The sequence below is a fragment of the Lissotriton vulgaris genome, unplaced genomic scaffold (genome assembly GCF_964263255.1).
Source record: "Lissotriton vulgaris unplaced genomic scaffold, aLisVul1.2 SCAFFOLD_4180, whole genome shotgun sequence".
Classification (NCBI taxonomy): Eukaryota; Metazoa; Chordata; class Amphibia; order Caudata; family Salamandridae; genus Lissotriton; species Lissotriton vulgaris.
The window spans coordinates 39055-56568 of NW_028254935.1; the positions used below are offsets into that span (position 1 = coordinate 39055).

Here is a 17514-nt window from a genome sequence, read left to right on the forward strand (position 1 = left end):
CATCGCCGCTCCTCCCCGCGCTGGGCACTCCAATGTTGTGTGCCGGTCCCGCGCCACCGCTCCTCCCCGCATGTCGTGTTTTGTTCCCTTGCTCCTTCCTGCGCTCCGGTCCGGCAGCGAACGTCGCGTTGACGTGAAGTCACTCCCACACGCCATTGCGCCTCTCGGAAGCGTTGTGACGACGACACGCGCAATCGCTGTATCCATACGCCCATACGGACTACTTTTCTCCTAACGTTCTCCCCCCCCCCCCCCCCAATGTATATGGTGTGGTTTTCTATAGCCTATGTCCGTCTACTGGACCTCCCCTTTCCAACGCTGTATTGAGTGTTGTGATTGGTGGTGTACTTTTCGAGTTTACCTGGCTCAAAGGACACAGTTCTCTCTTTATAATAGTAGTATAGATATATTATTAGGACTGGAGTAAGAAGAGTAAATTAATCCTGTCCTAGTTGTGTAACATATTTCTGGATACAGAGTTGAAATAATGTTCAAACCTTTTGGAGGCACATCGTTATGTAAAGTCGAGATTTCGATTGTCTGTATTTCGCAATCTCCGTTTTAGAAAAGTTGTGCTTTTTACACCAAGAACTGATTTACTTTGTCTTTGGTGCTGTCGAATTGAGAACAGCTCCAGTGCCCGGCGTCTCCAGAGAATTGCCCTCCCCCACCGCGGACCAGTTATTTGCCTGGCCGCGCACCTCCTCACTCGGCGCTATCCCTAGACGCCGGAGGACGGAGACCCCTGCCCTGAAGACTTCAGGTTGGCCAGCGTATTGGGCTCCAAGCAGATATAATAGAGTGCATCCTTGTTAAAAGCATCAAAATTATGCTTACTCCTCGCCACACCGTGCAAATAAATGCAGAGGTACAGACGCCCCTAACTGAATAATTTCATGACCCGTGATTCCAGTGTCACACAACCTACAAGATTGGATTTTACCATTAAATCCAAACTGGCGCCTCTACAGAAGTCCAACCCAACCGCAATTGGAAGAACGATTCATTCACTAAGACGGAGTCAGATGTGCGCCCCTAAACAAGATCTTCCATAATTGAAGCTAACCCTACCTCAAGCCACCAACCTGGTGTTATAAATAATTGTGTTCAGGCAAAATCATTTTTCTTGTCCTGATGATGATCCCGTGATACTTGAGCTGGGGATCGAAACGTCGACCTTAGAGTAATTCATACATGTACTTTTATGATACTATTTGGTGTGTGAATGACTCCAGGATACACTGCTAAATGTATATCTAATACCAGTGACCTGCTAGCTCACCTTGTTTGCCTGATAACTTCCCTCACTTACCTTTACCCCTTTGCCTTTCTTCTCTCTGCATGGCACAGGACTGTGCCCCAGTATAACCCTTACTCCTTGGGTTATTTGTTGTATTTCTGTGATTATAAACTTATTGAATAATAAACATTCCTTGGCCGGCTGGTCAAGGAATCTTGAACTATATAGAATTCCATTGTGATCTATATATATCATTATTCCTTATTCTTGTATGCTCAGGACCACTTGATGTTTTGAAAAATACTTGCTGCCCATGGTCCCGAGTGATTAAATGGGTTCCACCTTGTCCTCCTTGACGAATAGGACGTCTGCACCTCCGGATGGGCACTCTAATTTGGACTAACCGTACCGTGCCTTCGCCACTAGCACTGGACAGCTCTGGGTTATGGCAGAGAATTTTGTGTACCTGATTGGAGGGGTTCAGTGGCTTGCCAAGGCTAATGTAACGTTCTCATGTGCAACGGCATACATTTAGGCCTTTGGATGCAGATCTGCACTCCTAATATTGATGGGCTCAGTGGATTTGAGTGCACAGGCTCTATGCCATTCAGCCGGTGGACTGTGTAATGTATTGATACACGTTTTAATCCATGTATAGTGTGCAACCTGTGCCCCTTTGGGCTTGTAAAATTGTCATTTAGTGTGTTCCTCCAGAACTGACTAACCTCTGCACTGGTTTTGCCTTGTGGTCTAGATGGGCTTGTAAATGTACAAAGCTTTTCATCTGTGGAAATGGATTACTCTTGGCACTAGGAAGATTTTCAAGTTTCTTTTTTCAAGATTTAGCTTGCGGTCAGCATAGGATTGCACCACGTTCCACTCCTGTTGAAGGAGGACACTGAATCAGTACAATACTGTGAAGCATTGTAACTTAAGCTACATTGCAAGTGTTAAAGTGGTATGCCTCGAGAAATGGTTGAAAATTGGCATCGAGGTGTATCACTTTTGAATTTAGGACTGGATTACATGAATGGTACAAGGGTATTTACTTTTTCACCTATGGCACTGGGTAACCAGAGGAGCTCTTTCTTCTTCATGTTTGAGTGGTGGGAATGTTGGCGCGAAGATGCATAACAACGTACCTCCTACTGGGTGGCTCAGAGAATTCGCATGCAGAGAGAAATAATACATTAATTCTTCATTGTTCTGTTTCAGGGCTACAAAGAATGTGTGAAAGAATGCAGTGAAGCTCTGAGCACTTTGGTGGCTGTGTATAAAAGTTAGATCAATGGTACTTAGTTCACTGGGGGTACAATCCCGAGGACTGTGTGTGTCTTCTTTGCATTGGAGATAAATGTTCTCCTGATGCTTAAATGTGTTATGCCAGTGTACGGTAGAGCCTTGGGGCTGTCACATGCACATAGTTTTCTTGAGAAATAGGGGATGTGCAGCACATGACGGATTGTTTTTGTCTTCATTTAGAGCCTGGATTATGACAACTCCGAGAACCAGTTGTTTATGGAAGAGGAGCGGCGCATTAACCACGATGTGAGTAAGATATCTACATGTCCGGAAGCAAGATAAATAAATAAGCCTCTGCTCACAAAGGTCACAAACCTCATACATGCATGTTAATGCTTCTTTATCATGTTTCACTATTTTTTTGATTTGATGTTTAATTTTGTTTTTGACTCCTCTACCAAATGCTTCATTGTTTTACTGAACTTTTACACACATGAAGCCTAACAGGAGAAAACATTTCTAGATGTAATCCTCATTTTTTATAAAGTGCATTGCAGCAAGGATTAACATGCGTAGAATTGAGTTTTCAAATAGACATGTTCGTGTTATAGAAGGAATCAGGCTGGTAAGACCACCGAAAAGCATCATCCTATGTTTGAATGCACCGACTCAAGAATGATGAAATAAAAGGATATTTGACCCTTGGAGGACAGGGTTTGTTTTACTATGCACAGCAGGTCTTGCCTGTCCACTGTTGGCCCATGGCCGATAATGACTTTCTTTCCTCTCCACTGTTTTAGACATCTGCCATTGTGGCCCCTCTTGGCCAGCATTACTTGAGAGCACCTTCACCCCCCTTTGGGGGCTAGATGCACATAAATTAATGAGAAAGCTGTCCTTGAACTACTGCATTGAGTGGAAAGGCTTTCTTGCCCACCATGTTTTTGGGACCTTTTTTCCCCAGTGACCTGTTATGTTTCTTAAATCGTTTGTTGTTCCACCTGCCTCTGTGTACCTTGGTTGACGTTATTACTCTTTTGGTGATTTTATTAAGTGTCACCAAGTTCTGTGGGTAAATTATTATCTGATTTAATGTGTAGTGTTGATTTGTGCAGCACCTCTCCATTTAAAACCGCTTGGGAGCTTCAAGGTCTTTTATAACTAACCCTTCGCTTTATTAATGTGATCTATATTTATTTGAATTTGATAAGGATGTGCACCTGTGATTCTTTTTTTCCTGCTGGGGTTGAAATAGGTTGCGTTCAATGTTTTTTTTTAGTTTTCCTTGCGAGCATCCAGGAGTTAACAAATTTGGCAGTAACCTCTACTGTTCAAGGGGGTGCTAACACCTATAGCGCCAATGTAATACAGCGCGAACTCAAGGTGGAATAGGACTCCCCAGAAAAACAGCATGCCGTGTTGCCAACTTCAAAACGGCACCCAGAGTTATCTTAGGAAATGGAATTGTTGATGTGTGGATGGAAAAATCACAATTGTGGTGTGAGCTTTGAATGAATTTCCACAGAAACCAATAAATATGGCAGCATTAGATGAATAGATTTATCTGAGGTATACCTTGTTCGCTCTTTAAACTGGCTGTTGTAGAAGGTGTCCTTCAGAGAAGTTAATTGAATGCATATGTGATTTAACAACAGTTATAGAATTAAGAAAATAAAGAATGTAAAATATCTGCTTTTATTACATAGAATCTGATATAGAGATCAAAAGTAAAACCTGATTGGATTGCTTTCTTATTAAAGTAGGCTTAAAGGAGCCATGTCAAGCAATGCATTAGGCTGACTATGGTTTTAAAGCACCGCCCCTCCCTCACTCGAGCGGGAGACAGTGCATTTGTTTTGGCACTGAAACAGGTTTGTTTATGGGAGAGTCGTTTAATCATGTGAGTCCTTAAAAATACTTTTACTGTATAGTAGTGGCAAATATTTAAAAAGTAGCTAAGGGAAAATAAATGTTCAGCTATTCTGGACTCGTTCCTCAGGCACCAGTTCTAGATTTCCAATTGCAAGGAGTTCCCAACAGCCTGAGGTCCACTGTATAATATACGATTATGACTGCTTGGGTTTCTTTTCACAGTAACTTAAACTCCTTTTGGACACGGTGCATCCTGCACTTATCCTGTATTGGAAATATGGGCTGGCCGAACAAAAAATGCAGTTGCCATGAGTATCTTAGATCTTTTCCAGTCCGATCCAACTCCCTATCTTCTCTATTTACAATCTCCCAGTTCTAAAGAGAAATAAAGAAATATATGCATGCTGTCATGTGTGGTACCTCGTCTTTATTGTTAAGCTTTCTTAGCTCTTGGAGCAGCCTTCTAGTCACCGAGATTGAGGGTAAATAATCCGACAGTTCTCTCAAGCACCGTCTATCAGGCAGATGGGAAATCTCCCAGCAGGTAGTAGGAAAGAGAACAGGCATGCAGCAGATTTCAAAAGTTTAACTCTGCTGTGATTGGCAACAAATCCTAAACTAGTAAAACTAAACTTTTCAGTTGCATAGTTAAGTTTTAACGCATAGAGGCCCAGTTTCGGTATCCAGAAAATTCCTTACATTAAAAGCTTTCCCGTAGTACTTTTTGTTTTCATAATGGGCAACAAATATGGCAGTCCAAAGTATTCCCCAAGCTTCTTTCCTAGTCCTCCACCAAACTCTCCCCTAGAACATTTATTCCTGACTCCATATTTTCTAAGGAATTGACCCCTTACTTTTGGACGTGTCTGCCTGCCTTTTCATGCTGAAATTGACTATTTCGTAGCTGGAAGGTTTCTTACAAAGTGGGCAAGTGTCATTGTTTATTTCACAGTAGATGAAAGGGTGGAAAAATGGCTTTTCATGGAACAGTCAAGCTGGGTAGTTGGCCTCCGTTCTTTAGCGCTAAAGATGTATATATTTTGACAACTATCTGTGAACCATAGAAAGTTCTTACAAGAAAAAGTGGGTACGCATCTAATTCTTAATAGATAATTTTTTCTGGCAGGAAAAAGGGCAATTTATAAAATGGATGAAACCAGTGTGGCCAATCAAAATCCTATGTTTACGTTGATTTTGACCTACATATTTCCTTACAAACTGAAACAATGGAGTTTCATTTTGTTTAAAAAGTTGAAAATGAGTTATGCTGAAGATATTGCAATTTAAAAGGCAGCTTTTTGCATACAAAAAATGATATTTGAAGCACATATTACCTTTTTAAAGTTGACTTTTTCAAAATCTGCCGTTTTTAATTTGCCAGCCTCTTATTCGATTGTAAATACAGGTCTATTGCCTGTTGTACGAATATTGGTTTGATTGCGTGCTTAATTTTGCTTTATAGCAAGAAAAACAACGGTCCTTGGGAAGGAAAATGACAAATATAATAATTATAGGCCACAATATGCGCTATAATAACCAAAAAAGTCCAGCCGGACTTCCAAATTTATTCAATAATTAAATAAATTGATGTAGAAGGCAACAATAAAACAGTGGGACACAGTCCTGCATCCACAATGCTATACGTACATTAAGACAATACAAACATATAAGGTGTTTCAGGCATGTAAGGAAAAATGGAGCAAGAAGGGGAAACTTTACAATGCACTTGCTTCACATATGTGGGGAACAAAACATTTTAGGCACATAATAGTGAACTAGTGTTAAGCCCACATATCATGTTGACGGCGTTTCGATCCAGTCAAAGATAGTGGATCATCATCAGGACAACCATTGCCTTCCTGAATTAAAGCCTGTAAAAACATGGACAAGGGGGGCATATAACATAAAATTAACCTTCTGTGTAACTCTTAGGATTATTCTGAATTCGGACTCATACCATGCTTTAAGGTGTTACTTGATCATTCCTGTGAGAGAAGTGTCAAGCAACCTGTGCTGAACATCCACGGCGCATTGTGAGCAATTCATGCGATGAGGGACATAAGTGTAAGGTCGTGATTAGCATTCTATATGTGTCTAATGCATGCCTTGGTGATGTGTTCTATGTTGGCGATGGGTGGTGAAGGGAAGTGGGAAGACAATGATGGAAGCAAGGGAATAATTACATAAGCGCGAAGAGCGGTGTGTCTACCACGCTATCCCAAGTGGTCTGGAAGGGCTGAGTCAGAACTGGCTGCTGCAGTAAACCGATGTGGTTGTACCTGTATTGAGAACAACAGTGGTCATGGGTTGGTTAGGTTCTACTGGGGAAGGTTGTGAACCCCAAGGAAAGAGGCTTACCATGCACCTTAAGGTTAAGGTGTCCGAGTGGAAGCCTGGTCAGTTGGAGCGTCTAGGATAGGTTATGGCTGGGCATCAAGGGTACGTTATTCTGAAAGGCATAAAGTAATGCATGGGTAGCACAGCAAGCCGCTGGAACACTAAGGAGCAGAGGGGTCAGTTACACTTATGGAGGACCCAAGGAACCAATTGACAGCCAAGGTGGGCTGGGGCCGTTCCCGAGGTGTGCTTCCCAAAATAGTCAGTACAGGGCTTACCTGGAAACCAATTGAAGAGTTACGAAGGGCGGCTAGGTGAAGGATCAGAGATGGGCTCAAGGGAGGAGTAGTGTCTCGGTAGTGCTGCGGTGTTGGTCTGCAATGGACCTATCGTGAGCAAGGGAAGGAGGGTGAGGGGGTGAAGGAGCGGGTGGTGTCGGGCTGTGATTACAGGCTCAACACGGGGCAACTTACCTAGAATTGCGACGGCTTCCGTGGGGTGAAGCGCGATCGCCTGTGAATAGGACATGGAACCAGGGTTGGGCTCCAAGACGAACGGAGGTACAGGGACCTATGGCCAATAAGAGAATTATCGGTTAACCCTGCCGGGGGGTGTGATTCCTAAGTGGCGTGAAGTGCCGGGCATCTTACCTAATTAGGGCAGCTGCCAGATGGGCTGAAGGCAGAGTTCCTACAAGAGAAAGGGAACCCGTCATAACCCGAGTATAGCCTCCGTTGTAGATTTAGGGGACAATGAACCCCAGCTTACCTCGTTCTCAATGGAACGGCGGAAGACGTCCCGGTGCTCGATCGCGCCGTGGAGCGCCCGGAAGTGGACGGGCTGAATAGAAATAGCCGCGTCGGCCATTTTGGAAGGGGATGGTGGCGTAATGGGACCGCCATCTTGGAAGGGGCATTAGCCACACCAAAATAAATTCCTAAGTTAAGTTACTGGGAATAAGCCAAGTGATTAGAGAGCGGTGGTAAGACCTTGAGGGCGTGCAGTGGATTATATTAGAGTAGCACAGAAAACCACAAGGACTGGTGTGTGGTTGATAACAGGGCGGTGGGGGGAGAAAAAAATTCCTATAGAATTTGTGAAGGAGCAATGCATGCAAGTGAGTTACAATTCACATTCCCTTACTAATGCACATGGTCTCATTTACAGTTATGAGGAACGGAAGGAACCAACATTATAATCTGCAATTACAAGGACAATTAGCTAGTTATCATAGAAGCGAAAAAACACAGTGTGCCATTAGTTCTTCAGTGGATTCAATGTCTGAGAATTGATGTTTATAGAAGTGAGGTCCAATCCTCATTGCGATTCAAACCTTTGTGAATACTGTCAAAAAGTAGAATCATTTTCAGTTCTTCTCTGTTAAGCAGAAGTCCAATATCGCCTCCACGCGGTGGTAGTTTCACACTTCTCAGGACAGTCCATTTGAGATCATTGTCTGAGTGTCCTTTAGCGCAGAAGTGGTCCACCAGAGGGGCATTGGGAGTTTTACAACGAATTCTGCTTCGATGTTGACAAATCCTTGTCTTTCTGCCTTGTTTGGCCCACGCATACAAGTTTACGTGGACATTGGATTAAGTAAATAACATCATTACTGTTGCAATTCGTGAAATTTTTGCATTCAATGGTGACTTTATCGAACACAAAGGATTTGCCTTCAATGGTAAATTCACAGACATTACATGAGTCACATTTTACATTCCCTACCAGTGGAGTTTGGGTCCATAAAGAGTTGATAGTACTTAAATTTGGAGGGCTGGGAAGTGCAGCGCGAACCAGATGATCTTTTTAGTTCGAACTCTTTTTGTATGCAAACAAAGGGCGATCAAATTGCAAAGTGCCCGCATTGAGAGTGGGCCAGTGTCTTGGTATACTCTTTTTAAGTTCATTGGATGCAGGGGAGAAGGTGGTTACGCAGGCCAGTCTTGTAGTGGATTCCTTATCTTTAGGAGAGAGGAGTGCTTCCCTGGGACAGTACCAGGCGCGTTTGACAGCTGTTCTTACTAGTCTGTTTGGGTACCCTCTGTGTTTAAGTTTGGCTGATAGGACAGCAGCTTCTTTAAAATAATCTTCCTTGGCATAGCAATTCCTTCTAATGCGGAGGAACTGTGAGTAGGGTAGCGAATCTCTAAGGGCTCTAGGATGATTACTGTTATAGGCTAACAGTGTATTCCTTTCTGTGGGTTTGCGGTGTAGCCTAGTGTGGAGATGGCCGTCAAGGTGATATATATTGAGGTCCAGAAAGGGGATGGAATCAGTTTCAATGGTGCTAGTAAATGTGAGCCCACAGCAATTGTTGTTTAACCAATGAATGAATTGGTTCAAGTTACCTGCATCACTATTCCAAATTAGAAAAATATCATCGATATAACGCTTCCAAATGGAGATATCTGATGAAAAAGGATTGGAAGCTGTTAGAATGGAGTTTGTCTCTATTTGATCCATGAACAGTATTGCCAAGTTGGGGGCAAAAACAGCCCCCATGGAAGTTCCCTTAACCTGTTGGAAATATTGCTGGTCAAAGGAAAAGAAATTTCTGGTTAAACAGATTTCCAATAGTTGTAGTATGAAGACAGTTGGAATGCGATGTGGTCTAGGCCTGGTGTCAAGGATATCGCGTATGACCAACAGGGCAGCAGTCTGGGGGATATTTGTGTACAAGGACTCTACGTCCATTGTACAAAGTAGCTGGTTGCCTACACTGAAGGGTAATTCCTCTATGAAATTGACCATGGCCATGCTATCTTTAACATAACATTGAGTGTCTAGTACAAAATCTTTGATAAAGTAGTTTACAAATTTACCCAGGGGCTCAAGGATCGAGCCACAACCGGATACGATTGGGCGACCTGGCTGTGCTGTGGTGCTCTTATGTATTTTGGGTAAGGTGTAAAGTACTGGCATACGTGGGGATTTAATGTTGAGGAATTGGTGCTCTTTCTGGTTGATAATCCCTAAATCAAGTGCCTCGGTGGTCACTTTTAGAATGATGGTTTGTAGTTCCTTAGTGGGGTTAGATCGGAGTTTCACATAGTGGTCAGTATTGGCTAGTTGTCTCAGAATTTCGGTGGTATATTCATCCCTGTTTTGTAGGACAATACCTCCACCCTTGTTTGCACTTTTGATGACAAGGTTTCCTAGGTTTTTAAGAGAGTTAATAGCTTTCTTCTCTGCCAATGGTAGATTGTAGGGAATAAATCTCTTCTCAGTTTTCAAAGTGTTAAGATCATTGGTAACTAGTTTTTCAAAGGTAATCACCTCTGGGGGCACCATGGAAGCCGTAGGAAGGAAGATAGAGGGTGGTCTAAATGGAGTATTAGGCAAAGCCAAGGGAGTGGGGTTCAGTTGGAAGAAAGCATCCAAGCGTACCTTCCGATTAAAATCTAAGAAGTTCTGTTTGAAGCTCTAAAAAATCAGTACGAATAGTCGATACAAATGAAAGGCCTTTACTGAGCAATGAGGATTCTACAATGGAGAGATTATGTGTGGACAAATTGAATATGGGAATAGATTGGGAGTCAGACATTGTAGAATCTACCATTTGTAGAATTTCTGTCTCGTCTGACGTTCGCCCGGAGGGTTGTGCCAGCGAGGGACCCGTTTGCCTCTCCCCCTGGTCGGAATATTGGATTGTCCCCTGTCTAAAAAATTATTCCTGTTTTGGGGAGGGTTTCGATTTGAGGGACCAGAGTTATCACTAGAGTCTGATTGTCAGATAAATCAGCAGAGGAATCAGAGAAACCTACCAATGTTTGGCGTTGGTTAAATCTACCCCAGGGTCTTGAGTTGCGGGGGTTGGAGTAAGAGCGGTCCAGGTAGAAATCCTTCTGGAGATATGGATACGCTGACTCAATGTGAAAAGACTTGATATCTTTTTTGACTTTGTTGTTTTTTTTGTTCTGCTCGATTCTCTGAAACTCATCAACAGTTTTTTGGACTTGATCCAAAAGTTTCTTGGAATCAGGAACTAGACTGTCGTCTTTCATTTTTTTCTCAATTTCTTCGATCTCCACTAATAAAGTACTCAGTGTCTCTGTGGCTATCTCTATACCCAGAACAAGCCAATGCCTTGAGCAGGTTGTACCAATGTGACTGAAGCCCTTAATATATTTCGGATTATCAGTGAAAATACCTGGGATATTTCTTACTATCAATCCTATTGGTATAATTTCTGCTTTTAAATATTGTCTAAGCATTAGAGTCATTAGTTCCAAACGGGCATATTTTTTCTTTAGTTTCTCCAATTCCTCGGGGAGGGCAGATGGTGTGGTAGAGGAACTATTATCAGTAGTGTCAGAAAATAAGGAGGGACCTTCACAGATTTTTTGAATATATTCCAGTGAGTACACAGGGGGAGGAGCAGACATGTTACGGACAAGGGTAACGTGTGAGATAACAAACAAGCAAGGGGGGTACAGAAAGGGCCCACTTCAGGAGGAAGTAGATAGGATTAGATGCCCAGCCATAACCTATCCTAGACGCTCCAACTGACCAGGCTTCCACTCGGACACCCTAACCTTAAGGTGCATGCTAAGCCTCTTTCCTTGGGCTTCACGTCCTTCCCCAGTAGAACCTAACCAACCCCTGACCACTGTTGTTCTCAATACAGGTACAACCACATCGGTTTACTGCAGCAGCAAGTTCTGACTCAGCCCTTCCAGACCACTTGGGATAGCGTGGTAGACACACCGCTCTTCGCGCTTATGTAATTATTCCCTTGCTTCCATCATTGTCTTCCCACTTCCCTTCACCACCCATCGCCAACATAGAACACATCACCAAGGCATGCATTAGACACATATAGAATGCTAATCACGACCTTACACTTATGTCCCTCATCGCATGAATTGCTCACAATGCGCCGTGGATGTTCAGCACAGGTTGCTTGACACTTCTCTCACAGGAATGATCAAGTAACACCTTAAAGCATGGTATGAGTCCGAATTCAGAATAATCCTAAGAGTTACACAGAAGGTTAATTTTCTGTTATATGTCCCCCTTGTCCATGTTTTTACAGGCTTTAATTCTGGCAGGCAATGGTTGTCCTGATGATGATCCACTATCTTTGACTGGATCGAAACGCCGTCGACATGATATGTGGGCTTAACACTAGTTCACTATTATGTGCCTAAAATGTTTTGTTCCCCACATATGTGAAGCAAGTGCATTGTAAAGTTTCCCCTTCTTGCTCCATTTTTCCTTACATGCCTGAAACACCTTATATGTTTGTATTGTCTTAATGTACGTATAGCATTGTGGATGCAGGACTGTGTCCCACTGTTTTATTGTTTCCTTCTAAATCAATTTATTTAATTATTGAATAAATTTGGAAGTCCGGCTGGACTTTTTTGGTTGTTATAGCGCATATTGTGGCCTATAATTATTATATTTGTCATTTTCCTTGCCAAGGACCGTTGTTTTTCTTGCAATTGATACCCCAGGTCCTTGTTTACCTAGCGGGTTCCCTTGTTCTTTAAAATAGTATGTTGCGCAATCGCTGGATTGCAAGGGATCTAATCCTATCTACTTCCTCCTGAAGTGGGCCCTTACTGTACCCCCGTTGCTCGTTTGTTATCTCACACGTTACCCTTGTCCGTAACATGTCTGCTCCTCCCCCTGTGTACTCACTGGAATAGAGTCAAAAAATCTGTGACGGTCCCTCCTTATTTTCTGACACTACTGATAATAGTTCCTCTACCACACCATCTGCCCTCCCCGAGGAATTGGAGAAACTAAAGAAAAAATATGTCCGTTTGGAACTAATGACTCTAATGCTTAGACAATATTTAAAAGCAGAAATTATACCAATAGGATTGATAGTAAGAAATATCCCAGGAATTTTCCCTGATAATCCGAAATATATTAAGGGCTTCAGTCACATTGGTACAACCTGCTCAAGGCATTGGCTTGTTCTGGGTATAGAGATAGCCACAGAGACACTGAGTACTTTATTAGTGGAGATCGAAGAAATTGAGAAAAAAAATAAAGACGACAGTCTAGTTCCTGATTCCAAGAAACTTTTGGATCAAGTCCAAAAAACTGTTTATGAGTTTCAGAGAATCGAGCAGAACAAAAAAACCAACAAAGTCAAAAAAGATATCCAGTCTTTTCACATTGAGTCAGCGTATCCATATCTCCAGAAGGATTTCTACCTGGACCGCTCTTACTCCAACCCCCGCAACTCAAGACCCTGGGGTAGATTTAACCAACGCCAAACATTGGTAGGTTTCTCTGATTCCTCTGCTGATTTATCTGACAATTCAGACTCTAGTGATAACTCTGGTCCCTCAAATCGAAACCCTCCCCAAAACAGGAATAATTCTTTAGACAGGGGACAATCCAATACTCCGACCAGGGGGAGAGGCAACGGGTCATTCGTTGGCACAACCCTCCGGGCGAACGTCAGACGAGACAGAAATTCTACAAATGGTAGATTCTACAATGTCTGACTCCCAATCTATTCCCATATTCAATTCGTCCACACATAATCTCTCCATTGTAGAATCCTCATTGCTCAGTAAAGGCCTTTCATTTGTACCGACTATTCGTACTGATTTTTTAGAGCTTCAAACGGAACTTCTTAGATTTTATCGGAAGGTACGCTTGGATGCTTTCTTCCAACTGAACCCCACTCCCTTGGTTGTGCCTAATACTCCATTTAGACCACCCTCTACCTTCCTTCCTACGGCTTCCATGGTGCCCCCAGAGGTGATTACCTTTGAAAAACGAGTTACCAATGATCTTAACACTTTGAAAACTAAGAAGAGATTTATTCCCTACAATCTACCATTGGCAGAGAAGAAAGCTATTAACTCTCTTAAAAACCTAGGAAACCTTGTCATCAAAAGTGCAGACAAGGGTGGAGATATTGTCCTACAAAACAGGGATGAATATACCACCGAAATTCTGAGACAACTAGCCAATACTGACCACTATGTGAAACTCCCATCTAACCCCACTAAGGAACTACAAACCATCATTCTAAAAGTGACCACCGAGGCACTTGATTTAGGGATTATCAACCAGAAAGAGCACCAATTCCTCAACATTAAATCCCCACGTATGCCAGTACTTTACACCTTACCCAAAATACATAAGAGCACCACAGCACCGCCAGGTCGCCCAATCGTATCCGGTTGTGGCTCGATCCTTGAGCCCCTGGGTAAATTTGTAAACTACTTTATCAAAGATTTTGTACTAGACACTCAATGTTATGTTAAAGATAGCATGGCCATGGTCAATTTCATAGAGGAATTACCCTTCAGTGTAGGCAACCAGCTACTTTGTACAATGGACGTAGAGTCCTTGTACACAAATATCCCCCAGACTGCTGCCCTGTTGGTCATACGCGATATCCTTGACACCAGGCCTAGACCACATCGCGTTCCAACTGTCTTCATACTACAACTATTGGAAATCTGTTTAACCAGAAATTTCTTTTCCTTTGACCAGCAATATTTCCAACAGGTTAAGGGAACTTCCATGGGGGCTGTTTTTGCCCCCAACTTGGCAATACTGTTTATGGATCAAATAGAGACAAACTCCATTCTAACAGCTTCCAATCCTTTTTCATCAGATATCTCCATTTGGAAGCGTTATATCGATGATATTTTTCTAATTTGGAATAGTGATGCAGGTAACTTGAACCAATTCATTCATTGGTTAAACAACAATTGCTGTGGGCTCACATTTACTAGCACCATTGAAACTGATTCCATCCCCTTTCTGGACCTCAATATATATCACCTTGACGGCCATCTCCACACTAGGCTACACCGCAAACCCACAGAAAGGAATACACTGTTAGCCTATAACAGTAATCATCCTAGAGCCCTTAGAGATTCGCTACCCTACTCACAGTTCCTCCGCATTAGAAGGAATTGCTATGCCAAGGAAGATTATTTTAAAGAAGCTGCTGTCCTATCAGCCAAACTTAAACACAGAGGGTACCCAAACAGACTAGTAAGAACAGCTGTCAAACGCGCCTGGTACTGTCCCAGGGAAGCACTCCTCTCTCCTAAAGATAAGGAATCCACTACAAGACTGGCCTGCGTAACCACCTTCTCCCCTGCATCCAATGAACTTAAAAAGAGTATACCAAGACACTGGCCCACTCTCAATGCGGGCACTTTGCAATTTGATCGCCCTTTGTTTGCATACAAAAAGAGTTCGAACTTAAAAGATCATCTGGTTCGCGCTGCACTTCCCAGCCCTCCAAATTTAAGTACTATCAACTCTTTATGGACCCAAACTCCACTGGTAGAGAATGTAAAATGTGACTCATGTAATGTCTGTGAATTTACCATTGAAGGCAAATCCTTTGTGTTCGATAAAGTCACCATTGAATGCAAAAATTTCACGAATTGCAACAGTAATGACGTTATTTACTTAATCCAATGTCCATGTAAACTTGTATACGTGGGCCAAACAAGGCAGAAAGTCAAGACAAGGATTTGTCAACATCGAAGCAGAATTCGTTGTAAAACTCCCAATGCCCCTCTGGTGGACCACTTCTGCGCTAAAGGACACTCAGACAATGATCTCAAATGGACTGTCCTGAGAAGTGTGAAGCTACCACCGCGTGGAGGCGATATTGGACTTCTGCTTAACAGAGAAGAGCTGAAAATGATTCTACTTTTTGACAGTATTTACAAAGGTTTGAATCGCAATGAGGATTGGACCTCACTTCTATAAACATCAATTCTCAGACATTGAATCCACTGAAGAACTAATGGCACACTGTTTTTTCGCTTCTATGATAACTAGCTAATTGTCCTTGTAATTGCAGATTATAATGTTGGTTCCTTCCGTTCCTCATAACTGTAAATGAGACCATGTGCATTAGTAAGGGAATGTGAATTGTAACTCACTTGCATGCCTTGCTCCTTCACAAATTCTATAGGAATATTTTTCTCCCCCACCGCCCTGTTATCAACCACACACCAGCCCTTGCGGTTTTCTGTGCTACTCTAATATAATCCACTGCGCGCCCTCAACGTCTTACCACCGCTCTCTCTAATCACTTGGCTTATTCCCAGTAACTTAACTTAGGAATTTATTTTGGTGTGGTTAATGCCCCTTCCAAGATGGCGGTCCCATTACGCCACCATCCCCTTCCAAAATGGCCGACGCGGCTATTTCTATTCAGCCCGCCCACTTCCGGACGCTCCACGGCGCGATCGAGCACCGGGACGTCTTCCGCCGTTCCATTGAGAACGAAGGTAAGCTGGGGTTCATTGTCCCCTAAATCTACAACGGAGGCTATACTCGGGTTATGACAGGTTCCCTTTCTCTTGTAGGAACTCTGCATACAGCCCATCTGGCAGCTGCCCTAATTAGGTAAGATGCCCGGCACTTCACGCCACTTAGGAATCACACCCCCCGGCAGGGTTAACCGATAATTCTCTTATTGGCCATAGGTCCCTGTACCTCCGTTCGTCTTGGAGCCCAACCCTGGTTCCATGTCCTATTCACACGCGATCGCGCTTCACCCCACGGAAGCCGTCGCAATTCTAGGTAAGTTGCCCCGTGTTGAGCCTGTAATCACAGCCTGACACCACCCGCTCCTTCACCCCCTCACCCTCCTTCCCCTGCTCACGATAGGTCCATTGCAGACCAATGCCACAGCACTACGAAGACACTGCTCCTCCCTGGAGCCCATCTCTGATCCTTCACCTAGCCGCCCTTCGTAACTCTTCAATTGGTTTCCAGGTAAGCCCTGTACTGACTATTTTGGGAAGCACACCTCGGGAATGGCCCCAGCCCGCCTTGGCTGTCAATTGGTTCCTTGGGTCCTCCATAAGTGTAACTGACCCCTCTGCTCCTTAGTGTTCCAGCGGCTTGCTGTGCTACCCATGCATTACTTTATGCCTTTCAGAATAACGTACCCTTGATGCCCAGCCATAACCTATCCTAAACGCTCCAACTGACCAGGCTTCCACTCGGACACCTTAACCTTAAGGTGCATGGTAAGCCTCTTTCCTTGGGGTTCACGTCCTTCCCCAGTAGAACCTAACCAACCCCTGACCACTGTTGTTCTCAATACAGGTACAACCACATCGGTTTACTGCAGCAGCCAGTTCTGACTCAGCCCTTCCAGACCACTTGGGATAGCGTGGTAGACACACTGCTCTTCGCGCTTATGTAATTATTCCCTTGCTTCCATCATTGTCTTCCCACTTCCCTTCACCACCCATCGCCAACATAAAACACATCACCAAGGCATGCATTAGACACATATAGAATGCTAATCACGACCTTACACTTATGTCCCTCATCGCATGAATTGCTCACAATGCGCCGTGGATGTTCAGCACAGGTTGCTTTACACTTCTCTCACAGGAATGATCAAGTAACACCTTAAAGCATGGTATGAGTCCGAATTCAGAATAATCCTAGGAGTTACACAGAAGGTTAATTTTCTGTTATATGTCCCCCTTGTCAATGTTTTTACAGGCTTTAATTCAGGCAGGCAATGGTTGTCCTGATGATGATTCACTATCTTTGACTGGATCGAAACGCTGTCGACATGATATGTGGGCTTAACACTAGTTCACTATTATGTGCCTAAAATGTTTTGTTCCCCACATATGTGAAGCAAGTGCATTGTAAAGTTTCCCCTTCTTGCTCCATTTTTCCTTACATGCCTGAAACACCTTATATGTTTGTATTGTCTTAATGTACGTATAGCATTGTGGATGCAGGACTGTGTCCCACTGTTTTATTGTTTCCTTCTAAATCAATTTATTTAATTATTGAATAAATTTGCAAGTCCGGCTGGACTTTTTTGGTTATTATAGCGCATA

The 17514-nt window shown here is 43.2% G+C and overlaps 1 protein-coding gene across 1 annotated transcript in view; it reads left to right on the forward strand.

The window, feature by feature from the left end:
- LOC147659369 (H(+)/Cl(-) exchange transporter 7-like) overlaps positions 1-17514 on the forward strand; it is a gene marked incomplete at both ends in the record, with an annotated part of 156189 nt that overhangs the window by 17148 nt on the left and 121527 nt on the right. Inside the window, one exon of the mRNA XM_086951796.1 lies at positions 2723-2788. Coding sequence (XP_086807922.1) covers positions 2723-2788 — 66 coding nt within the window. The remainder of the gene's footprint in view (positions 1-2722; positions 2789-17514) is intronic.